The 24,972-nt window shown below is 40.6% G+C and overlaps 1 protein-coding gene across 2 annotated transcripts; it reads left to right on the top strand.

Annotated features, from left to right (window-relative positions):
* The first annotated feature begins 1,399 nt into the window (after window positions 1-1,399).
* Window positions 1,400-21,693, top strand: nol10 (nucleolar protein 10). Of its 2 annotated transcripts, none has more exons than XM_038729319.1 (21): window positions 1,400-1,560; window positions 1,767-1,812; window positions 1,915-2,013; window positions 4,679-4,756; window positions 4,842-4,879; window positions 5,373-5,509; window positions 5,628-5,693; window positions 6,825-6,885; window positions 7,539-7,624; window positions 7,899-7,977; window positions 8,409-8,558; window positions 8,840-8,906; window positions 10,842-10,894; window positions 13,414-13,540; window positions 16,149-16,228; window positions 16,398-16,496; window positions 16,800-16,892; window positions 17,982-18,158; window positions 18,612-18,925; window positions 19,291-19,393; window positions 21,165-21,693. In XM_038729319.1, the coding sequence occupies exons 1-21, from the start codon at window positions 1,495-1,497 to the stop codon at window positions 21,312-21,314; spliced, it is 2,169 nt and encodes a 722-aa protein (XP_038585247.1). In that variant the 5' UTR covers window positions 1,400-1,494; the 3' UTR covers window positions 21,315-21,693. The 2 variants fall into 2 exon arrangements, with proteins under 2 accessions (XP_038585247.1, XP_038585246.1); XM_038729318.1 differs by lacking the exon at window positions 21,165-21,693 and adding an exon at window positions 20,217-20,691.
* Window positions 21,694-24,972: the final 3,279 nt, after the last annotated feature.

Raw genomic sequence — 24,972 nt, 5'->3', positions numbered from 1 at the left:
AACTACTGGATTAGTGCATTATTTTATTCTCAAACTGCATGGAAGAAAAGGAAGCCATTATGTAATACAAATGTAAACTTAGGTCAACCAACCACCAAAATTAAAAACATCAACTTGGAAGTTTCTATCACCAACACACTTTGTAGCCTACCCAAAACTCAAAAATTATTTTTGGCACCCAACGATAGGTGTGCTACATAACACACAAAAGTTAGAGACTGGGGGACTTGAATATTTTTTTGAACATTCGGTATTCATAATCCAAGTTCCAAGTCAGAAATATCATCTAGCCTTCCTCACTAACCCCACCCTCAAAATCCAAAATGGCTACTCCCAGAATCAACAGTAGTGAAAGCTGTAGTAATATACTGTTTATACTCTTATTTGTGTCTCATTAAACCAGTCAGTATATGTTGACATGTTGCTACATTGTTTGTATGTGCAAAATACCATGTAATGCGTTGTTATTAACGGCTGACAATGGCCAGAGGCATCAATCTTGGTTTCCCAACTTTAAATCTGTTGTTGTACTGAAACGCTGTCAACTCAGTGACACATCACTCTCAGCGCCGACATCCCACGTAAATAGCAGAAATTACAACTAAAGCCCACTCCTGCCTCTTCGCGGTGTCTGCCGGTTTGGGTAAATAATATTAAATAAATTAATCCAGGAAGTTATCTCAGGGAGCCTGTTGTGTAGCCTCCTAGACTGCAGACAGACCCGTCTCTCATCTTGTTATACTCCTTATAAAGAATCTTTGATTGATTCTTCGCAGGCCCGCTTATCTTGAACCAGCCAATTGAATGGACAGCAGTCCACATCACGTGACTTGAGCAAGTCACAGGTTGACTTTAAATTTGCAGCTTTGCTGTTGCTGGTTGCACTCCATGTTCCTTTAAGCTACAAAATAATTTTACGTGCTGTTTTTGGATTTTTCTATACTTTTGAACATGTATGCATTGATTCGTTATTTGGAGAGAACGTTATGAACCATTGCTGTAATGCCAAATACAACAGTGACTTTACATAACTTTATTTTAGTATGTATGTTAGGTGTGGCCTTGACAATTGTCTTAATATCATTATCAAACATTTATGTCAAGCGAATCAATTGATATTTTGTTTGAAAGAAATAAGACAGAAACATCTCTAGTTAAAGAAACACAGCATATTGTCAGCTATAGCGACGTTATAGAGGTCACAGTTAACGTTATAGATAAAAGCAATTTAACGAATTTGTGTAACATGAAAATATACTTTTTGTTGCGGTTTATCAATTGTATCAAAAAATATATTTATATAGTTGTTTAAACCCAGAATTACGTTGGAGAGCAGCGGCACTGTGTTCAGTCATTGTAGTTTCTACTCGGGCCCATTTCGGGAAGCTCACCCCCTCTTCCTGTTTTTGCTCCGAAGCAACAACGTGGATTGTGTGCAGTTTACCGGTGTAGTAACAGGGTTATGTTTGACCAGAGTCTTGTTCATTTTCTACAATGCAGATATCTAGTGTGAACGATGTTAAGATTTACAATTTAAGTCATGGAAAGTCCCTTCCAGAGGTAAGAAGCATTACTTTCCCTGAAAGCGTAACGTTAGTTACTTAACTTGAATCTAGTAGATTAGCGAACACAGCTAAGTTAGCCGGGACAAGAGTAACGTTAGTCCTGACGTTATGTGTTGAGACAATGTTGATGCCAAAATCTATTCAATAACATGTCAGTAATTGCTGTACAAAATCCTAATCACTTCTACCTCTTTAATGCAGTGGCTGTCAGATCGGAAGAAGAGACAGTTACAAAAGAAAGATGTTGGTGAGTTGACCGCTACAATGTCAGCATGACTGACCGGTTAATTGTCTGTTAAGTGTGTGTCGTTATTCTGACTTGTCTATTATTTTTTTTTTTTTTTACTAGACATCCAGCGTAGGATTGAGCTCATCCAGGACTTTGAGATGCCCACAGTGTGCACCTCTATCAAAGTATCGAGGGATGGGCAGTTCATCCTGGCAGCAGGTAAGACAAGCTGTGGATAGTGTTTTGTAGCAAACCTTCATTAAATGTTATCTCTTAATGTGGACTATTTGTAGAGTTAGTCATTTCTCTGGGTATTCAGGGAAAGTGCATTAATTCCTCCTATAGAAAAGTTGGATTCTTGGCTTTTTATAAAATATCTTCCCTTTGAAATTGCCTGACAAGTTCACTTACGTGGGCTTGTCTATTCCTGTAAATCCTAAGCCCTTATTTAAATAAATGTTTTGTATTTAGTCAGACAAACTTAAGAAATATATTGATTTTCGTAGGCCTTTGCCACTTTCTCTTATAGGGCAGGCAAATGCGATTAAATTGTGTTGCTCCTCAGGTTTATATTTGTATCAAAATATTCCAATTTAGCTTTTGTTGTAATTCTTTAAAAAACTGGATTCAATAATAATGCCATTTGTTTGGGGGTATAAACCCCATCATATCTGAAAGACTCGCATACAAAAATCTAAGAAACTTGGGGGTTTGTCCCTTTCTGTGTTCCAACACAAAGGCAAGATTAGTCAAACAAGTGAGCTCGTTGATACACCCAAGTGGCTTCACTTGGACTCTCATGCTGCAAAAAAAACAGTTCTCTTTCAGCTCTTCTGTTTTCCACTACCGATTCTGCATTACATCTGATGGAAGATTCAGTGAAAAAGTTTAAATAAATTTGTTCCATCCCAATCTGACCAAGTCTTTATTTACTGCAGGAATAAAGGTCTGGACCATCGCAGACTTGTACATTAATAATCACTTTTTTGGAGCTGAAAGCAACGTTCTCCCTTCCTCCACTTTCTTGTTATTTACAAATCAGACATTTGGCTTAAAATATTTAAACGCTTTGACAACCTGCCGAAGGAACATTCTTTTTTTGCTTTAATGAAACAACGTCCTGATTCTAGGCATCTTGTTTCAAAGTTTTTCTGGGAGCCAGATCTTGGCGTGGAGGGAGAGGATCCATTTAGGTTCAGTTAATGCCAGGTCGATTCAGTCATCCATAAATGACATTATTCTAAAGACAAGATTAACAAAATGTATCCTGATGTTTCTGATATTTGTGCCAGAAGTAGTCTCTATAAACATATCTTCTGCAAATCTGTAGGCAAGGGACACGATTTTGGTATTATAAGTTTCCTGGTTTTTGTTTGTAGTCCCACTTTTTATCTCTTTTGAGCTGGCTTTGGTTGCATGCAAGCAGAGAAAGTTCAGGAAGGAGACGGTGCAGTTAGTCATTTCCAGTATCTGCGTCACATGGGTTTTGCCACTGACCCTTGCAGCAGGTCCTGGGTCGATTTATTTCAATGGGAGAGCTGAAAATGAGCACAGATTCTGACCGATTCTTTCAACCCCATAGTCATTTTTCACAAGCCACATATGTCCCGAACATTCTGACACTTAAATGGCATTTTCAGACAGACAAATCAGGGGAAAATGTACTTTGTTCAAGACCTGTCTCTGTCTCAGCAGCACACTCTTGTGAGATCTGGCATCAGAGATCTCTGTGTCTCTGTTGGTGCTGAACCGTCAGTCTGGTTTCACTGCAGTGCTTCCAACATTGTTTTCCAACCGGATAGACAGATAATGTAAAGCGACTTATATGTGATACCATTATGAATCGTTGTTATTATTTAACTTGGGAGAAGTGACTGCGCACACTTGGGATACAGGTAGTATGTACCGTTTCATTCCATTTGTTATAGAGCATATTTGATGCAGGTGAACAGTCTGTGTAGAGAGCAAAAGAGACAGAACTCTTTGGCTGAAATGCAATCTCGGAACACATCTACTTGTCTGACGACAATTTAGCATTTTGTCAGTCTTGCAACTCTAAAGGTTAGGTTTTTATTCGCTTTTTAAAAATGAATCAGCATTCAGTTCACCGTCAGATGACAGCTGGTGGCTTCTGAGATTGCTAATTGGACTGTAATGAATGACCTGCCCATAGCAGAGGAAGCCTTGGCTACACTGGAGCTTGAAACATCGGCCCTTGCTGCCAGAGGCTAAATAATCATCAGATGACAGCCAGTGTGTTCTGAGATTGTGACAGATGTAACTCCTCAGAAGCTACTCTAGGTCTTACATTTTGTTTTGTTTTTCCTAAAATTGTCCTTTTTTAGCAGGATATCTTTATTTGGTGTTCTAAAGTACATTACAGGTCGAACCTGACGCACTAATTGCCCATTTGTTCCGAAGCTTCTCTTGCACTGCCACATGCTGTACAGCAGACTTTTGTGTTTGGTATGTTAGTAGCAGAGTAGTCTCAGGGATACATATTTAGAGGCTTTGAAGAACACACATGGTTTTCATGAGAAATTTGAAGTACCTGGGGCCCAACACCTTAACTTTACCTATAGTTAGCTGAAGCCCCTGCTGCGTGATATCCAGTTTGGCTATTCTTTGTGATATGCTTCATTTTTATTGAAAAGTTGATACAGGCTGAAACATTGTGGTGTTCTAGTGTGGCTTTTTGTGTTTCTTCTGGGGTGTGTTTGTAAGGCTGTTTTGTCAGTGTCAATTTCTTCTGTGACGAAAGTTAAATATAATTTTGTTTAATTTTTTAAGTCAGAATGACATCGGTTGTAAGTTAGAGCCTGCAAGAATGTTCAGGGGGGTCATCTTATTTTTGTGTATGTTTTGTATTTTCCTTTCATTTCAGGCACTTACAAACCCAGGATTCGCTGTTATGACACCTACCAGTTGTCCCTGAAGTTTGAGCGCTGTCTAGATTCAGATGGTAAGTCAGTTGACACACACACTTGTTGTATGGCATCCATGTCGTGATGACTAAATTTGATGAATTTCTTTTCTCTCTTTCAAAGTTGTGGCTTTTGACATCCTGTCTGATGACTACTCAAAGGTAAGACATTGGGAGCGCTCTTTTCCCCCGAGCACTGCTGCTGGAGTGTATGTGCTGTTGTGCATGCTCATGTTTTAATACCTTTGTGGTCTCTAAATGTATTCTATTCACTGGGATCCTTAGATGTACGTAAAGAGTAAGACGTAACAGTATTTGTTAAAAGTTTATTTTATTTTATGCCTTTGTAACTTCCTACAGTGGGAAACTAAATCAGTCAATATAGCCAAGGAAGACTGGTTCTTTACATTTCCACATTTTATGTCAGCTAGTACTCTTTTAAACAAAACTGCCAGCTTCGCCCACATATCTGTTAAAAATCACTTTAGAGGTGGTAAAAGTTATTTTTAGAGTCACACATTATCAGTTACACATACTAAAAAGAATATTTGTAGTATCTTCATAAACAGCACAACTGATTATGGTTTTAATGTGTTCATTACTGTAACAATGGTAATGCACCGGGCTCATTTGCTTTTAAATTGTGCATTTGCAGTTGGTGTTTTTGCACTGTGACCGCTACGTAGAGTTCCACTCCCAGCATGGACACTACTACAAGACTCGTATTCCAAAGTTTGGAAGGGACTTTTCTTACCACTACCCCTCCTGTGACCTCTATTTTGTGGGGACAAGGTGAGAGTATGTTTGAATTAAAAATGATGCACAGTTAGCATGTTTACAGATTTGTCCTGTACATGTGATTGGAATAAGCTGGTTAGGCAACATTTAGAGTTTTTATTTTAATTTTCAGTTCAGAGGTGTTCAGACTGAACCTGGAACAAGGGCGCTTCCTCAACTCACTTCAGACTGATGCTGTGTAAGTACAACAACGTGTTTTCCCTCACTGTTGTACGTGCGGTGATGCGTGGATGATCCAATAATAGTATGGGATTAACGCTGGATTTAAAATTGTTCTACCAGTAAAACTAGTTTTTTGCCCCAATCCAAGTCATTCAATATTCAAAATCTACTGATTCTGAGTCCCGATCTGAAACTTCTTGAACAGTGCACACTTCAAGGACTTTAAATTAAATTAATTGTCTCTCTCCTTTTAAAATTATCCTCCAGCAATTGAACTTACTGTATTCTGCTGGGCAGGGCTCTACGCTAACCTTTTTCCCAATGAGCACAATAAGAAATTTAAGAGCACAGCGACGCATGTTAAAGTTACACAGACTTTATTAACAAACATTTTATTATAATCATATGTATACTCTGTGCGTGTGCTTTTTCTCCTTGTGTGGAACTAAGATGTGAAAAACAGTGGTGGACTATGGAAGTGAAGACCCTTGGTATATGGACACTCGGCATGGGCCCAAAAATATTGTGAAAGCTTTTAAAACACACCAGTTTTTTTTTTAAAAGCTACTGTATAATAAATAGTTCCTTAAAATGCAACTGTAAAATACTAACTTCCTTAAAAATGTTACTGTACAGTATTGTAGTATATTCCACATAATGTTCTTAAGGTTATTTCTCAAGATATCAGTATATGTATAAATAATCTGGTTTACTACAGCAGTGTGAACCCAAAAAACATTTTGCTGTGGTTAAATTGCAATAAACAGATCAAAATGATGCCGAACCAACAAAATAACGCTGTTTGTTTAGCATATGAATTCATTCTTTGTCAGGCCTGTCCACAGGACGACAAGCAAACAACTATTAAAATGCTTGTTTTCTAAATGGCCTTTGGATCATTTAGGCCTGTCCTAAAACGTGTTTCACAGCAAAGCGATAGCAAACGATAGCTGGAATCAAGTTAACAGACACATAGTTTCAGAACTTACCAGGTAGTTGAGCTTCCTCGCTCATTTTTAATTCAGTTTAGTTACGGCCATCCCTAGCTAAAACCTATGGTGCAATCTGACATTAAGTGATACACTCGTTGCCATCATTGCCCTCAGCTGATGTTAATGATCCTTCTTTTTTTTGACTTCTTGACCAGGGAGAACAATGTGTGTGACATCAACCCCGTCCATCATTTGTTGGCCACAGGAACCTCTGAGGTAAGTGCCATAGCAGGCTGTGTGTGAAATGAGGCACCAGTTATTAGCAAGTGACATTGTGACACTGAGTGTGTGTGTGGCTGTTAATTGCTGAGTGCATTTTTGAGTATACTAAGACGTATACTGCACTAAATCTTTAATGTGTTTATAAAAATAAAAGCCCCTAATGAGGAGTAAAATATTTATTTTTGACCATGCAGTCTAGTTCAGTAATGCTGCTTCTACTACTTCCACAGAGATTCACTTTAAATGGATGTGTTAAATAAAACACCAATTTCATTTCCAGGATTTTTTAATATTTCATATAAGATGGTTTGATAATTGGCTTTATTCATTTTTGGATTGCCTAATGGTAGATCTTTCTCTTCTCTCATTTCTTTGATATTGTTTGGTGTAAGCATCACACGCCAGCTGGGCTGATAAAAATAAGTCTGTTACATGATTTTGGAGTGTTAAAGTTCAAGTTTTTCAAACCGTTACCTCTCACTTACATTAGGAGCTGCCAACACGAGAAGTTGCCCATTGCAGCTCTTTATTGGTATTAAAACGGTTAGTTTAAAGAAAACGTAAAGTCATGAGTCGCAACCTTCCCCAAATCTCCCGTCACCCTGCATTTGTCTGACTGTCTGACATCTCTTCCGTTCGATACCCAGGGAAGGGTCGAATGCTGGGACCCTCGTGTCCGGAACAGAGTGGGCATGCTGGACTGCGCCCTGAGCAGCCTCGCTGAAGGAGCAGAGTAAGTACCAAGCTGTCAGCCTGACGATGCATATGTGGCCACATGGCACTTTTCTCCTCTGCCTGTAATTGTGCTGCATGAAAAACAAGCTGCAAGCTGTGCATCATTATGGTACCTTTTTAGAAATATCAAGCCTTCGTCTGATTCACTGTTAGTTCAGTATCCTGTCACAAAGCAGTAGTGTCTGCCATTATTTAATATGTTTGTCTTTGTGTCTCACTTTACCTTTTATCCCCTTAATATTCTGTTGATATCCTGTTATTGTTATTGGCAGAGTTCAAGGTTTGCCCTCTATAAGTGCGCTGAAGTTTAACGGCTCCCTCACCATGGCAGTGGGCACCAGCACAGGACAGGTGAGCCAAAAAATACTGAGCTATGTTTTGGGCTTATAATTAACAGAAGGGTGACACACAGTATTTTGGTTTACTGCTTCGTTCTCCGCTCCCTCTGTGTTTTTTGTTGTGAACTATCAGCTGCCCACATGGTGTGAAATTGTGCCTCTTCTTCCTGATATTAGTCACCTCACAGAGAAATAGCTGGTGTCATGCCTCCTCTAAAAAGTTACTGTTCCCAAAACGAGCTCAGCTTTGACTGCAAAGCTCAGCTGCAGCCGGTGCCCTTGTGACGTTGCATCTGTTTGTTGTTGGTTTTGATGGGACAGTCGCAGTTGGTATAATGGTTTTGAACACATCCTTAACTTTTCCCCAGTATTGTTTTGGCATTCGGAAGCCTACTTGTCGCAGGATAAAATACATTTCTAAATTTTAGCGTTTTTGTTTTTTAGGTGCTGCTCTATGACCTGCGCTCCAGCCAGCCCCTGCTTGCGAAGGACCACTTCTACAACCTGCCAATCAAGTCTCTCAACTTCCACGATCAGCTGGACTTGGTTGTGTCTGCCGACTCCAAGATTATAAAATTCTGGAACAAAGACACAGTAAGACTCTAACAGCTATTAGAAGACCTGCCCTACCTCACTTGTGCTGCATGTGAATGATGATGTATAAAGGGTTGTGTTCGTATTTATATATTAGCATTTCCAAACTTCCCTGCACTGATACCGGCCCACTGGTCCATGTAAAATGGCAGCTTGTAGTCAGACATCTGTGCATGTTCATTGTGTTGATGAAGTACAACAAAGACAGGTCTGGACTGTCGATCTGTCTAGACTCATTCTGATGCCGTTGATCTCTTATTTATTCTATCTGTTCACCACAGGGAAAGGCGTTCTCCTCCATACAGCCACAGACTAACATCAATGATGTCTGCATCTACCCTAATTCAGGTGAGAACAAATACTCCAACAAGAGTCCCATGGGGAGAGGCAGAGAAAAGCTAGAATACTAAATACATGATAGTCATCTACCAACATACTGTGTAACTTCAAGTGCATTGGCAGAGCACCCACAAAAACACAAACAATTCCACCTCCAGGTGGTGCCATCTTACAGTAGCGTCAGGCTTTCACTTTGAAAGTTGACATAGATTTAATCAGATTTTTTTAGGGTTTTGCTTCATTTCAGGTTTTTGAAATGAGGTTTTATCCCTAAAGGTTAGGGTGCCACTCAATGTAATGGCCAATTTCTATTTTCAACATTTTCCAGGTCCCACCCCCTCATTCTGTTCCTTTTATGATGCATAGTAACTGTGAGAAGTTTCATTCGATATATTAATATTTACTGGTAGCTCAATGGGCTCAATGTTTTTATATTTACTTTCATTGCGATAAAATCTTATTTAACTCAAAATTTCTCTACCAAAGTAAATTAATCCTTGAGTAATACTTTTTATATCATTTAACTGTTCTTTTTCATATTCTGATTTGTGTTATTATTTGGTTTAAATACTATGTAATCAGAATAATATTTTTGGGTTAGCACTATTGCAGCCGTGGTCAGTAGTATAGTTAACTCTGTGCAGGGTCGCGAAGGGGCTGCAGCCAATCCCAGCTGTCATTGGTGAACCCTGGACAGGTCACCCTTTCATCACAGGGCTAACTCATACAGACAAACAAGTCCTACACACGTTCACACCTAAGGGCAAAGAGTCACCAATTAAGCTATGCATGCCTTTGGACAGTGAGAGGAAGCAGGAGAACATGAAGAGAACCCACACAGACACGGGTAGAACATGCAAACTCCACAAAGAAAAGCCTGGGCCTCGATCCACAGAACCTCTTGCTGTGAGGTGACAGTGCTAACCACTGCACCACCATGTCGCATCTGTGTGTCATGTTAATCTTAATTATTCTCATTTTTAGCACCACCTACAAGTTCTTTTCTGGTACAGTAAAGGAGGACTCTTCAAGAGAGGTCACTTAACAAGAGCTTCTTCTGCAGCTGTCGCTTCTATTTGTTGGAGCGCAGTGCGGACGTACACATTTAGGCTCTCAGAGCTTTCCACTGGGCTCGGTGATCTACAGTCTGAACATTTGGTGTTCCTAACCTTCCTTAAAGGGGACAACCGTTCTACCCTGAGTCAAAGCCGCCCACTTATGCCACTTCAGCAGTTCCATAATTAAGGTCTATCTGAAAGTCTATCTGCTTTACATGTGCATGTGTTTCGTCCACTTCATAGAAATCTGCAGCTGCTCTGTGAGCTGGAGCGCTAGCCTACAACAAAACACATGTAGCTGTTTTTTAAGCTGCAATACAGTCATTCTCTGGACACTTATGAATACATAAGTGTTTATTATTAACTTATGAAGTAACTGTTAGCAGCTATGTGTCTTCTTTTTGAGGAGTTTTACATTATTCAAACTTGTGATATTAAACTTAGTATTACATGTTAAATTGGAAAATGTTGAATATTGTAAAACTTTGTTATTAGTGTTGAGCTACCAGTAAAAATTATTAGAAAACATTCAAATTTTGTCAACTTAGTTTTTGTCACGTTATTAACACATTTGGGGGGTGGTAAGATGAAAATTAGAAACTTTATTTTTGAGTGGCACCTCACTAAAGGTGTTAGAGAGCAGTGAGTTAAATACACTCATTTTAAAACAGTTTTCTAATTCCTTTATTATTTGGGCAGAAATTAATTCTGAAATCTTAACCAGCCACTTTCACTTTTTCACACACCAGTTTTAATTTTAAGGCTAATATGACCTTTAAATATATATGACTGGAACTAACTTCAGTGTTTACACCACAGTGAGCTCTGTGTGTGCTTTATTTCCGTCCTCACGTTGTTTTGCCTGCACCCCGTGTTTCTCTCACAGGTATGCTCTTCACCGCCAATGAAGATCCTAAGATGAACACTTTCTACCTGCCGGTGAGTGCAGAGGCATTTACATTCCTGACTGGTGACTTTACAATCAGCGTGCATCAGACAGGTCACATTCACGTCCTGTTCATCAGGTGCCAGGCTTAACGTAGCAGAGCTGTGTGTACAAGCCTCAGTGATTCACGTGGTTGGACATGTAGGAGCAAACAAGCAAGGCTGCCTCATAATGAGTAAAGCTTGTTGTCCTCAACAGTGTCCTATGACCCTGATCTGATCCGACAGTGAGTGTTATTCTAGAGAAGGTGTGTGTGTGTGTGTGTGTGTGTGTGTGTGTGTGTGTGTGTACAGTAAACTAGACTTTGCTTTGTGTAAATGCGTAAATTTCAGACATCATGGACGTGCTGAACCTTCTGTGCTGCAGTAGAGAGAAGGGTTAGGTGTTTCCATCATTGTTGGAATACATGTTGGACCTGCAGCTGGAAAAAAAAGAGTTTCAGCTTGTCAGTTGGACGGCTGATTTTGTTTTGTGGTATGTGATAGTAAATTCAATATTGTTAGGTTCTTGACTGTTGAAGGGGTGGACAAATTAAGAAATCTGAATATGTCACCTTGAGATGGGCATTTCCTACTACTTTCTTACATTTAAATGGCCGAACAATGAAGCAGTTAATTGAGATAATGATTGGCAGATTGATCGGTAAAGGAAAAAAAGATTAATAAATAATCATTAATCCGTTAATTTGTGGACCCCAGGAAGAATAGCTGTTGCTTCGGCTACAGGTAATGGAGGCAGCTCTGGTTGGGTCAGAAGATCCGTACCATCGTTGTTTTGTTGGGAAAAGAGTAAATAAAATAAAATACTGTCGTAATGGTTGTTGTGTGTTGAACTGATCATCAGTGTCGACATGAAAATGTAAAACAAAATGAACGTTTCAAAATCAGTCAGTTGATTGACAGTTTAGCGTGTGTTGGCTCCGTTTGGAGCCACGTTTGTCATCTTCTGAGAAAATCTGTTATTTATGCCTGCGCAATGTTTCTGCGTCAAAAGGCTGCTCACAGCTCTAACTTATCTCTAAGCCGGCTTTAGGCTCTCAGCTCAGCATTGATAAAACTGAGGAATGACTGGGTGCTGATCGCAGGAGTGTGGCTCCGTGCGACCATAGGACTCACAGCCATCCAGTTATTCCAGCTTACTTAGATTTCATAACATGAGTGAATCTTTACTCTGACATACTTTTAAGTGAAGAGAACTGAAGTGTGAAGCAATTCTGAGAAGTGAATGTCATTAAGGGACACAACACTAGCAAATGAGGCATGAATAAATTCCGACTAATGTCCAGATAACACTCTTTGTTCATTAAACAACAGCCTCTACGACAGTGGCTGTGACCCTTTAAAGGATAGAATCACATTTTTTCAAGTCTGTCCTTATACAGCAGTCACATGTCATGTGTGTGTTGAACAAGTTATGGGGCTCTGTAATCATTATACTGGTGTGACCAGTGGCACCTTCATTGGGACTCTGCTGGAAATGATGGCAGTTAAAATGCCTTGTTCTCATACTGTGCAAAAATATATTCTCAAGTTCAGCTCTTTTACTCAATTTTCAATTATTTTGTAATTTTTATAAGGGGTCAAGATATGAAATTTTCAAGTAATTTAAAAGGAAAAAAGCCAAGATTAGAAGTCCAAAAAGACTTCTGGTTTATGTAGCAGTAATGTGTCTTTTTTGCTTTATAACCCTGTTAACCATGTCATGAACCCAAATGATCAGATTTGCAGTGTGTTGCGACCCACTAGGGGGACCAGGATTAATTATTATCAATTAATCCTGCTTGATGTTTGTGAAGCTTCTCAGTCGTCCAGGTCATAGTTATCGAGGCAAGAAGCCTCTTGGATGAGAGGTGAAACGTCTTCAAGTATCTTCAACCATGTCTGATTGCTCTTGATTTGACCTTCCTTGAATAATCTTTCTTGACAAAGGTTGGTTAGGTTGTTAAAATTTCAGTGAAGTGACCATCACAAATTCTTAGAAATGAGGCGAAAATATTTAATTTCCTGTCATTTTTGCTTAAATATGACACGAATGATGACTGAAATAGTTGCTGAGTGACCAGTGTTATAACAGTTGTTATCATTGACAATTAATATTAATTTTTCGATTGATCAGTTAGTAGTTTTATTTATAAAATATCAAGAATCAATTTCCTAAAGCCTAAGATTACATCCTCAAATGTCTTTTTTTGTCCACAACCCAAATATATTCAGTTTATTGTCCTAGAGGAGTCAAGAAACCAGAAAATGTTCACATTTAAGAAGCTTGAATTAGAGAATTATGACTTTTGTTTTTCTTAAAAAAATACTATAATTTCTATAGTTGCAGCTCTAGGTGGCATAATGCCATGGATCACTGGAAAAAGGAAGAGCTCAGTAATGTCTCACTGGAATGGGAACATGACATAACTAGGACAGTTCGGACAGTTCAACTATTTTTGTTTCAACAAATACATGACAGGTTTCGGACTTACTCAGCAGTCTAAATCTGAACTGTGTGTGTGTGTGTTCAGGCTCTGGGCCCTGCGCCTCGGTGGTGCTCCTTCCTCGATAACCTGACAGAGGAACTGGAGGAGAGTCCAGAGAGCACAGTGTACGACGACTACAAGTTTGTCACCCGGAAGGACCTGGAAAATCTGGGTGAGACCGCGCCGCCTTAATTTCACCTCGCAAAACTCACCGCATGTGGAAACAAGTTATACAACCAATTCACAGCGCAGATTCCCCCAAACCAAGCATGCAATTGGTAGTGTTACTCTTTTATTTAGAAAGCACAAAGAGTCAAAGAGATCACTGCACAAAGAGGGAATTTAAGACCAGCCCTGTAAGTTACACCCAAAACTATAAATCTACGTGAGCCACTTTGCCGCCTTGGGGGTTAGCACGGGTGGCTAGACTACCTAACTAGAGGCCTAGGGAACGATTGAGGGGCTTTGGTTAAGAAAAGTAGTGTGTGGGAGTGGGAGGACGGAGGGTCGGGGGAGAGGACCCTACGGGTTGAATGAACGTTGGAATGCAGAAAGAGATGCAGAAAGCTGGTTGGCTGCTGCGGAATCAAAGGGCGAGGAGGGGGCAGGCAGGGGAACAGCGGTGTTGATTTACAGGAGCCACGTAACATACATATTATGTAACCATAAGGCAGCTACAGGCAGGACTCGATGTCGGAAAGATTCTGGGGAGAGCACTTACTCCACATTCTGTGTCCCTCTACCTACATGCTCTCACTTGCTGGCAGGCTTTGACGCAACAAATATGCTCTAAAACAATCAACCCTACCTATTCTGAGACACGCTACCTGTGTATGCCGCTGCTCCCATTCCCACCCTGGAGTGAGTAATCTCAGGGAGGAGATTCTCATTTTTATTACATAATGCTATAGTTTTCTCTGCATGTCAGACCGAAATCTCCCAAATTTATTCTCAGGTGATTCCTGAAAACCATAAAACTACAGAGCCTGCAGTCATGCTAGTGGCCCTGTGAGGATGTGTGTTAGAATGCTAATATTTATTGATTTGCACAAAACAAAGTATAGCTGAGGCCGATGGGAATGTTACTAGTTTTGTAGGTTTTTTTTTTCCAAATATTTGACCGGAAACGTCCCAGGATCACCAAAAAGTCATTACAGTTCATCATGAAAGGGTCACAAATGTCTACCAAATGAAATGGCAAATAGGGGTGCAACGATACACCAAATCCACGGTTCAGTTCAGACCCCCCCCCCCCCTTTGGGTTAATTAATGTAGTCAAAGTCGAATCATGACTGGACCCAATAGCAGTTGGAAGACAATAAAATTGGTCGAAGGTGTAATATTTGCAAAATGTGGTTCTACAACTTGCACTAACTTTAAATACAGTGTCTACGTAGCCTACTTAATCATAGTAGAATCACAAAATCTAAACATGTCAGCAAAATCAGGCAGGCAAAATGCTCTGATTCTGAAATGCTCCTTGTGTGAAATGCAGTCAGAAGTTGACGGAACAAAACGGGGTCACATAGAGCTGTGAAGAACTTAGTAGAAGCACAAAAAGGACAAATTAATAACAAGTAAATAATGTGGGGCAGGCTGCACGCTCCGCTGCCCAAACACTGAGACGCTTCCAATGGACTTTGGCGCAGGGCTATGGACGCATCAAAACCGTGGCGCAACCGTAACAGACCATAGCCAGATTCTGGAGATTCCTGGCGTTACGGCTAAAATCCACTGACTCTGCCGGCGCTAATTGCGGCCATTGAAGTCAATGCTCATGAGTCCACCAAACGCGGCTGCAGCGCGTCCCAGAAGCGTCTCTCCGCTCCGCTGAGAATACATAGCAGGTCTACTTTTTCCGCTAGCCCCGTCAAGCAGCACAGAGCAGATCGAACCAGGCAGGAAGTCAGACACAGAACAGCATAGAGAATCCGGTCAATTTTCAAACACCCTGTTGAGACTCCCGATCGTAAAAAAACACAAAATTGGTTAAAACAGACACAAAAGAAAATCATTTAACTACATAGCCTACTTAATCATAGTACCAAATCAACAAAATCTAAACCTAACCAAAAGTTATTAGAAGCACAAAAATGACAAATTATTAACAAGTCAATAGCGTGGAGCAGGCTGCACGCTCCACTGCTGAGACACTTCCAGTGGACTTTGGCGCCGGGCTATGGACGCATCAAAACTGGCGCAGCTGTAACGTGCTGTAGCCGGAGTCAGTGGATTCCTGGCATTAATGAGAGCTCAACAGTCTGGGGAGCAGGTGTGTCGCGGTTCTGTCTGTCGGATCGGCGACGCGAGACCATGGGCTTTTGTGTTGCGGTTTTGGTCTCGGTTTCAGAACCGTTACAGCCATAATGGCAAACCATACTATAGTTGTGGACACATTTCACTCAACCACAAATGTGAACCTCATCTTGGTGATAGAGGGATGGTCAGGGGGATCATCAATCAGTAGGATTCTGTACAAAACATCATCCTCACCATCCATCCATCCATTGTCAACCGCTTATCCTGCGAACAGGGTCGCGGGGAAAACATCATCACAATCCAGATATCAGTTGTTGATGTATTTCAATCTGGACCAAAGTGATGGACCGACCAACAGACTGACATTGCCATCTGTATAACCGCACTGCTAATGTGGATAGAATCTATATATATTTATTTATTCCCATGGTGTTATTATTTTTTCATCCAAAATGTCTGTTTATTTTAAAGAAATGTATTTAGCAAATTCCTGATGTTATTGTTTTTGTTACGTGTGTCAGGTTTGTCTCACCTGGTGGGATCATCTCTCCTGAGAGCCTATATGCACGGCTTTTTCATGGACATCAGGCTGTATCACAAGGTAAGTTGTCGAAGTGCAATATACATTTTGTACCCACATATCTTAAATAACTATTTGAGTTGTTAAAGCATTTTTAGCCTGAGTTTAACAGTCAAAACCTGCTGTAAAAGTGTTGTTCTCAAGGAGGTAGGTTTGGATTTGACGGTTTTGCTTTCTGGTGCGGCCGCAGGTCAAAAGCATGGCAAATCCTTTTGCTTACGAGGAGTATCGCAAGGATAAGATCCGCCAGAAGATTGAGGAGTCCAGGACCCAGAGAGTGCCGGTCAAGGTGAGAGGTCCTTTCCTCTAGTGGTTACAGCATAGAGAAGTGATCCAATCTTTTAAAATTTCCATTAAGAGAGAAAATCATTGTTTTTTGACTTTTTGTGGTTCGGCATTGACAACCCATACCATTACTTTCTTATAATTGTTACTAAGCATTTCATGTTGTAAATGTAATGTTTAAACTGCACGGTTGTCTGCCGGGAACCTGTTGTTCAGGTCTAAAAACAAAGTTTATTCTGCCTTCTGTCTTCTTGCAATTAGTAGACTTCTGTGTGATCTAATGTGCAATGTGTTGGGACTGAGACAGAAGCTGCCCAAGGTAAACAAGGATCTGGCTCTCAAGCTGATGGAGGAGGGCGATGACGAAGCAGAGCTGGCTTCAAGGAAAAAGAAGGGCAAGGTAGGAGCTCATAGACATTACAAAAATCAACGTGCTCCATTTTCACTTCTCGGGTCTCAGAATTCATCTTATTCTCTGGGAATATTCTGTTTCTCATAGATGCTGTCGTTTTGTTATAAATCCAGCACACACCTTTCCTTTACAGTGGTGGCTCTCGCCCCTCCCTAAAAGTCCCTCTCTGTGCGGGTGTGGCATGTTTAGTATAGGTCATGTCAAGATGACCGGGGGATGTAACTGCCATAATCTGCTAGTCAACATTATTAGCTTAAGCCTTATTTTACACTCCAAAAATTTGCCTAGCAGCTAGCAGACTTTTCTTCTGCTTATAGCTTAAATATTGCACCATAGATGTTTACTCACTGTTTGTTCAAGTCACTGCGCTGTTGAATTTCGGCGTTATGTAACATAACAGGTTGTCATCAACCCTTCTCTGTACTTCCTGAGTTAGAAGTCTTTCCACCAAAGCATCTGTTGGCAAGAGAAAACATATATTTGCCACGCCACTTGGATCTGTAACCGGTTAAGTATGAAACACACCTTTTAAAAGGGTTGTGTGTAAATTTTTCTAACAATAACTTATAAAAACATATGTAAAATAGAAAAAGGTGAACATGTTGCTCTCAGGAGGAGGCGGCTAGAAGAAGTACATACTGGCACACTGGCATCTTGACTCTGGCTAAATCTACATCTGTCCACTGCAGAGAATCCATCCACAACCTGGAGAAGGAGCTACTATAAATGAGTGTATTAGTATTATATTATAATATTATATTAAACGTATATTGTTAATATAATAGTAAACTGTATATTTTCCCCGTTGTCTTCTGTCTTACCGATTCAGCTGCTGGCGGCGCATCTTACTCTTGTATATCATATACATATCATATAACAATAATAAATACGTTAACCCACATTTTTAGCACACAAACTATTTGGGCAAAAAGGATTTTCACATTGACAAAAACATTTACAAAATTGAATACCTTTTTAATGGCCTTCATTTTTGCACAATTGATTTATTACCTTTTAAGACCCCGCGGACACCCTGATCAACCATAATCATGTCATCTTAACTTTTCAACACGGCAGGCCCTCCCCAGCATCCTGGGCGACGACCGCTTCAAGGTGATGTTCGAAAACCCAGACTACCAGGTGGATGAGCAGAGCGAGGAGTTCCGCCTCCTCAACCCCATCGTCTCCAAGGTCAGCCAAAAGAGGAAGAAGAAGCTACGTCTACTGGCTCAGCAGGCTGCCACTTCCCAACAGGTAACATGGAACTTAGCTGCTAGTTCTAGTTTCTGCACTGGTATGGAAACAGAGGTTGTCCAGTCTCAGGGCACTCAGGAATGCAAGTGCTGTATGTGAGTCAAGGACATCAGACTTGAACTGCAAAGTTTTAAGCTGCTCCCACGTTAGATGGGAAACAAACCGTAGGAGGGATTTTCATCGGTTTGAGCCAAAAGGGAGCAGCGTAACTAAATACTGGCTTTCCACATTCAGTTGTTGTATTGGAAATACTGTATTAGCTGCCATATTAGTGCTCTGTAATCCCTCCAGACGTGGTAATCTGTTTCTCTTGTTCACAGGTCTCTGAGAGCAATCTGTGTTTGGACATACTGTGTTTTCTAGACGGTGTTTACGATGAGGGGTCAGACCTGTCCTCAGTGCTAAGAAAGAATGTCACATCAATAACTTTGGCTTTGTAACATCTCTGTCCAGGCGGCTGAAGACGAGGAGGAGCCCGAGGGGCAAGCCAGCTCCGAGGAGGAGAGCTCGGACGACGACAAGAGCTGGGTGGAGGAGGTGAGGGAGCAGCGGAGGTTGCTGCGGGAGGAGGGCCGAGACCGCCGTCGGCAGGAGAGGAAGATGGCAGACCGCAACACGGTCCTGCTGGAGAGGGAACAGAATGGAGGAGAGAAAACCTTAAACATCGCTGAGAGCAAGAAGACAAATCAGCCTCAGTTTTATCAGATCAAAGCCGGCGAGGAGTTCCGAAGTTTTAACGACATGGCCCGCAAGCAGAGACTGCAGAAGTATGTGTTGCGAAATGTATTAAATGGAACTGTTAGAGGAGTGCTAGCTTATTGTGTGGGGCACTCTTTGAAACCCAGGCTATTATTCAGATTGCTTTAGGGTTTGCAGATGTTTGTGACAGCTGGGAGACCTGGCCTGTCCAGTTATGGTAGAAACATGGTGCATGATGAGTAAAATAGCCCCGCAAATAGATTAAATAATGAATAGATTTACAAAGAATAATCAATAAATAAGAATATTAATTAAAATTGTAAACAAAACTACAGCTCTCGAGTTCATAGCCAAAACAACACACTACTGTCTGACTGCACACTATGTATACTATTTGGTATATTGTGTCTGAGGAATGTGTGTGTTCTTCCAGGGCTTCTTTGGAGGACCGTCTGAGGCTAGAGGAGCACTCTGGAACCAGCAGCATGGCCGACACTGCAGTGGGCAGCAAACAGCTGACCTTCACCCTCAAAAAGGTAAACTGTCCTCCCATAACTCGCTCCAATTACTTCATTGTTTAAAGCAATGACGCGCAAACATAAAACACGGCTTACAAGGTGGTTTGAAGATGTATTGACAAGAAGATGGTTTAACTTCATACAGTCTCGCACTCATGGTAACTCTATCGAATAGCTACATTTAGGTAAAGCGATTTTGGTCGTGCATTTCATGTATCAAATGATAACAAGCCAGCATCCCATACCAACAATAATAAAGATAAAGGTGATTTGCTATCGGTGATGTTAACAAACCCCAAATAGGAATAAACTATGACCAACTGCCTTAAAAACAAGAACATCATACAAGTACAGGGGTTCATTCTTACTACAATGTACAGAATAAATAGAAAAGAGCATAAATGTTCAAGAAAATCTTTTGGAGTGGCCTTTTACCAGCCAAACGCACACCTGTGCAAGCCCCATGCTGTCTGATCAGCATCTTGATATGCCACACCTGTGAGGTGGATGGATTATCTCAGCAAAGGAGAAGTGCTCAGATTTTGACAGATTTGTGAACAGTATTTTAGAGAAATAGGCCTTTTGTGTAGAAAGTCTTAGATCTTTGAGTTGAGCTCATGATGAACGGGGGCAAAAACAAAAGTGTTGGGTTTATAATTTAGTTCAGTATATAATTTAAAAGCAGGGAAGAATTGCCATGAAAACACACCATAAATATGTCAATGATCCCAGTTCACCCCACAATATAAAGAAAAATAGAAAAATGCTGCGAAATGCTTTGGTGTGTTTGTGCTTTCACGTGGCCAGCAGCCTGAATGAGTTCTACTGTTGTACTGTGCAGATCAGCTGTCACCATTGTTCGCAAACATCTTTAACACCTCACTGGAGACATACCATGTGCCGGCCTGCTTCAGATCCTCCGCCGTCATCCCCTTCCCCCCAAAAAAGAGGTTACAGACCCGTCACTCTGACCTCTGCGGTTATGAAGTCTACTTGACTTGATTCGAGCGTCTTGTGCTGTCACACCTCAAATCCATTACTGACCCTCTCGCCTCCAGGATGCCTCCAGGACCCTGAGCCGTGCAGGAAAGATTGTGGCTGACCCGTCCCATCCCAGACACAAACTGTTTCAGACACTTCTCCAGCAGGAGGCTGCGGTCAATCAGGACCAAAACCTTACACCATAAGAACAGTTTCTTTCCATCTGCTGCTTGCCCTCATCGGCAAGGCCCGGGCCCCTACTGACACTGACACAGAGTCCCATATGCCCCTAACCCCCCATTACACGTTATATTAAAATAAAGTTTACAATGCATTACATTAATACACATCCTCTATATTACTATTTTGCGTATTGCAAATATTTTTTAAACTTCATACTGTGAACTTGGTAAATATGTTGCAAATCCCTGCACAAACTGTACAGCCCTTTCATTGAAATAACCGTCATATTTTTTCTAATGTTTTATATCTTAATACAATTTTCTATTTCATGTTATGCTTATAGTACTTGTATTTATCTTTATATTTTCTATTTACTATGTTTATTCTTGGCCAGCACACTTACTCACCAAAATACCAAAGCAAATTCCATATATGCGCAAACCTACTTGGTAGAAAACCTGACTCTTCTGATTATGTTATGCAAACTTTTTTTGTCTCATCCCCTGCCCCTACCTGGAAGTGAGCAATGTTTAATACTCCTTGCTTTTTGTAGGCATGTACAGGTGGTGGAAACACACAGCAGAACATTCTTTAACATTAGCGTTGTTCTGTCCTCCGCTTGCAGTCAGAGCAGCAGAAGAAGCAGCAGCAGGCCGAGTTGGAACACCACGAGGAGAGAAAGAAAGTGAGACGCTCGGCCGGACACCTGAGCAGCGGCCGTGGGAGAGGCTGGGGCGGGGGCAGGGGAAGAAGAGGAGGGAGAGGCCGGTACTGAGGAGGGCAGCTTAGGCCTCACCCACAGCCTTTGTCTTATCTTCGAGGGTTGAAGATCTTCAGCTCTAGACATACTGGAGACATTCTGCACAAGTGGCGTAGACTGACACTGACGAACAGTCGAGCCCTGCCCCTTGCTCCTGGGTGGCCTGGGCCATGTGTTTAGCTGTTCTCTGCAAATTGAGAGCATTTTAAAAAAGATTAACTATGCTTCTCAGTGGAGCCTACTATTTCAGTTAATGAAGGGGAGAAATAGTTTGCGTGTGTGGGGGAAAAAAAAGACTAAAGTGGATTTTCAATGCTTTGTTATAACTGTATATTGTTAAGCCAACTCTGGATTAACAACACTTGTACTATGTATTATATTTGGTACAACACTTTCTTGTCTACTTGTTTTTGTTACTGAAAGTCAAAATATACATTTCTACTGAGTGCAAAAAAATGGCTCAAATTGTGCTAATACTAATCAAACTAGAGCGTGCTTTCTTTGCAGCAGTTTACAACCTATATACGTCAGAAGAGGAGGGGCAGAGAAAAATGTGGTTGAGGAAAGGATTTTTTTTTTCTTTCCCCTGCCGGCAACTGCAGTTCTTGGAAATAGAGGAACTCCCTGGATGTGCTTCCCATCCCCCAGTGGGCTGATGGTGTGAACCCCTTCTGCTCCAGCATTGGCCCATTTCAAATGGGAGGGAGGTGCGTTTAAGTATTCAGCATGCCAACCCTGGCCCCCAGGCTCATTTGAACTCATTTGATGTCACCGTGCTTTTTCACCATGACCCATCTGCCTACAAAAACCTGAGTGTAAAAAGGAAAATGCACCGTTTTACGAGGGGCTTATGTGCCAGACTATTTCTTGGCCAGGACATTTAAGTTCCTGGAGTCTCCGCATCATTTTTACACTTTGGATTTTGTAAAGATTAAACAAATAGTGAGGTATAGAGGTGCCTGCAGACAAATTAATTTTTGGACAGAGCCAGGCAAGATGCTTCTCTGTTTCAGTCTTTATGCTAAGCTAGGCTAAAACGCTGCTGGCTTACAAATGCGAGTGGGATCCAAATGGCTTTACACAGACGGTGAGCTACTGTGCTAGTTGCTGGCCTGACCAACTTGAGCCATTTGGGGTTCAGTGTCTTGCCCAAGGACACTGGAGGAGCTGGGCAGCTAATCGCCAACCCTGTGATCATTGGACGACCCACTGTACCTCTGGAGACACAGCCCTCCTTTAATTTTTTTCAGGGTCATATTGCCCTGTCACTTTGTATGCAGCTAGATCGATCAAGGTTAGGGTTTAACATACTTTAAAACAGAAATCCACAGGTACAAAGGCTTTGAAGGATGAACAGCTGTTTAACCGGGTATTTGTTGAGAGATTACCATCAGTAGAGAGGGGACTTAGTCCAGACGACAAATCATCAGCTTAGTTCATTCCTTTGTGTTGGGACCCCAGCGACAATGTCCCACTTTAGGAACATACAAACATCATTTAGCAACATGTCATCTGGGATAGTTCTTTAATCTGGGTTCCAGGCAAATTGCCCCCTTTTCTTTTCACTTTGCTTTGGCTTCACCATGACAACTGGCAATCAGGCCACAGGAAGTGGGTCAACCAAAGATGCCACAAAGAATAAGGAAACTTGAATTTCCACAGAGGCAAGGCAATGCCATTTGATACACTAACTTGTAAGCCAAACTATTACATAGACCCACAGTATTCTTCATGGTTCAAGATTTCTAAAGATTTCTATCGTGTTGTATTTCTATAAAGGTATAAGTTCCTTATGAGCAAATAAGATGTGAGAACGTTGTTCATAAGTTCGTAACAAAACATTCTCATATGTCCAACAAAAAACCACATGGGAATGTTCTTATTATGACCTCTTTGTAAAGTTGCTATGTGACCATAAAATAACCAATATGGAGTCATATAAAGAACGTAATGATATGACTAACTTAGATCCATATGAGAACGTTCTGATTACATCCTCTTTGTCAGGTTTTATATGTGCTCATAAAATAACCATTGTTGAACTTGCCCCTAAAGCCATATAAGGAACATTCTAAGACGACCAGCTTAGACCCATATGAGAACGTTCTGATTATGTCCTCTTTGTAACGTTGCTTTGTGACCATCAAATAGCCATTATGGAACTCATATGAGTAATGTTGAACTGTGGCACTTCCATTATCAAAAGAGGACGTTTTAGGAACGTCCCTAATGTTCTGTAAAGGTTGAGATTGTTCACTTGCTACAGTAGCTCCAGAGACAACACAACAAATATGAAAATACACATTAAATAAAATAGAAAAATACAAAATATAATTGAAATAGAAAAAATATGAATTAGTTATGTGTTCACTATATACTCTTTAATTCACATTTGTGATGTGTAATGATGTGTTACATGTTTAATTAAAACAAAGGGGAAAAATGGGTCCTTTCATGTTCAGGTTTGTGGAACCACAATGGTAGCATTCCTTTTTTTCTCAGAAGGTAAGTTTTGTGTGTCTATTACTCAAAATAGTTAAAGAATAATAGATAGATAGTTTTGATCCAGTAGGCCTACTTTGGCTTATGACAAAATACCTGCAGCTGTACTTGTGTTATGTTAACATGCTTACAGGCTAAACTAAGATGGTGAATTTACTAAACTTGCTAAACATTAGCGTTGTCATTGTGAGAAAGCTATTGTGCTGACGATAGCATTTGGTTCGAAGCACAGCTGTGCCTATACAGTGTCATTGAGCGGCTAGCATGGCAGCTTTAAGAAAATATGGTAATGCATCTGCATATTAACAGTCGAAAAAATGTATGCCTTTCAATGTCAGTACAGTTTTTAAGAAAAAACAAGGACAGGAGTAACTCATGTGCTAGGCTCAGCTAGCATGCTCCAGTGACCTCAACTAAGGTGAAGCTGTTATAGATGACTATAAAAATCCTGACCTACAGAGTGTTTAATTGCTTAATGTTTTCTCTGGCTGGTAAAGCAACTGTTTAATACTGAAGCAACATAACTTCTGTTTTGTTAGTCATTTTATTTCATGGGTTTAATAAATCTTTTGCACAATTTTACACTGTATAGTTTATAATGTGTGTAAAATTGTTATTCTGCTTTAATTTAAAAATTATATACAATGTTAAGTTAAAATAGATATTTGGTTACTGGAAAATAAGTGGATTACATTAGATGCATTTTTTTTTTTTTGGAGTGCAGGGAGTGAATTGCCTACTTAATTGCAGTAATTTTCTTCAGTCTGTACCCCCCCCCACCCCAAAAAGGATCAAAGGAGTGAAATGTGCTGACGCAGCCTGTTCACCGAGCTTCAGGCCAACCCAGGAAAGCACAAAAGATGTTCCAGTGAAAATCAAATATTTTTTGCCTACTAACCAACTCTGGGCAACTCAACCTTGAAAGAAGAAGAAGTGATGAGTAAGCAGAGAGCTTGATTAAACAGCTCTCCTCTCATCACCCCAGGGACAGAGCTAGTGGGCAAGTGGGGCAGCTGCATGGTCAAAGGCTAAATTCATTACAACAACCTTTCGAAAGCTTAATTTAATAGTCTTTTTATTCAATGCAGTATTTAAACAATTAGATATGCAAATTACATTATTAAAATTGAATCAAATTGATAAGGTTTTACCATTGAGCTATTCCTTTTGA

The sequence above is a fragment of the Micropterus salmoides genome, unplaced genomic scaffold, assembly GCF_014851395.1.
Source record: "Micropterus salmoides isolate LMB-PRFRI ecotype aquatic unplaced genomic scaffold, ASM1485139v1 Ms_hic_scaffold_19, whole genome shotgun sequence".
NCBI classification, from domain to species: domain Eukaryota; kingdom Metazoa; phylum Chordata; class Actinopteri; order Centrarchiformes; family Centrarchidae; genus Micropterus; species Micropterus salmoides.
Note: the sequence above shows the minus strand (reverse complement) of the source record. Positions and strands in the feature narration are given on the sequence as shown.

What these genes read in the sequence shown, in the direction of transcription:
- nol10 (XM_038729318.1), top strand. Translation starts at nt 1,495, where the DNA reads ATGCAGATATCTAGTGTGAACGATGTTAAGATTTACAATTTAAGTCAT. An exon ending in TGTCTGATGACTACTCAAAG is followed by an intron (nt 4,880 to 5,372) that starts GTAAGACATTGG and finishes GTGCATTTGCAG; the next exon opens with TTGGTGTTTTTGCACTGTGA. An exon ending in TGAACACTTTCTACCTGCCG is followed by an intron (nt 10,895 to 13,413) that starts GTGAGTGCAGAG and finishes GTGTGTGTTCAG; the next exon opens with GCTCTGGGCCCTGCGCCTCG.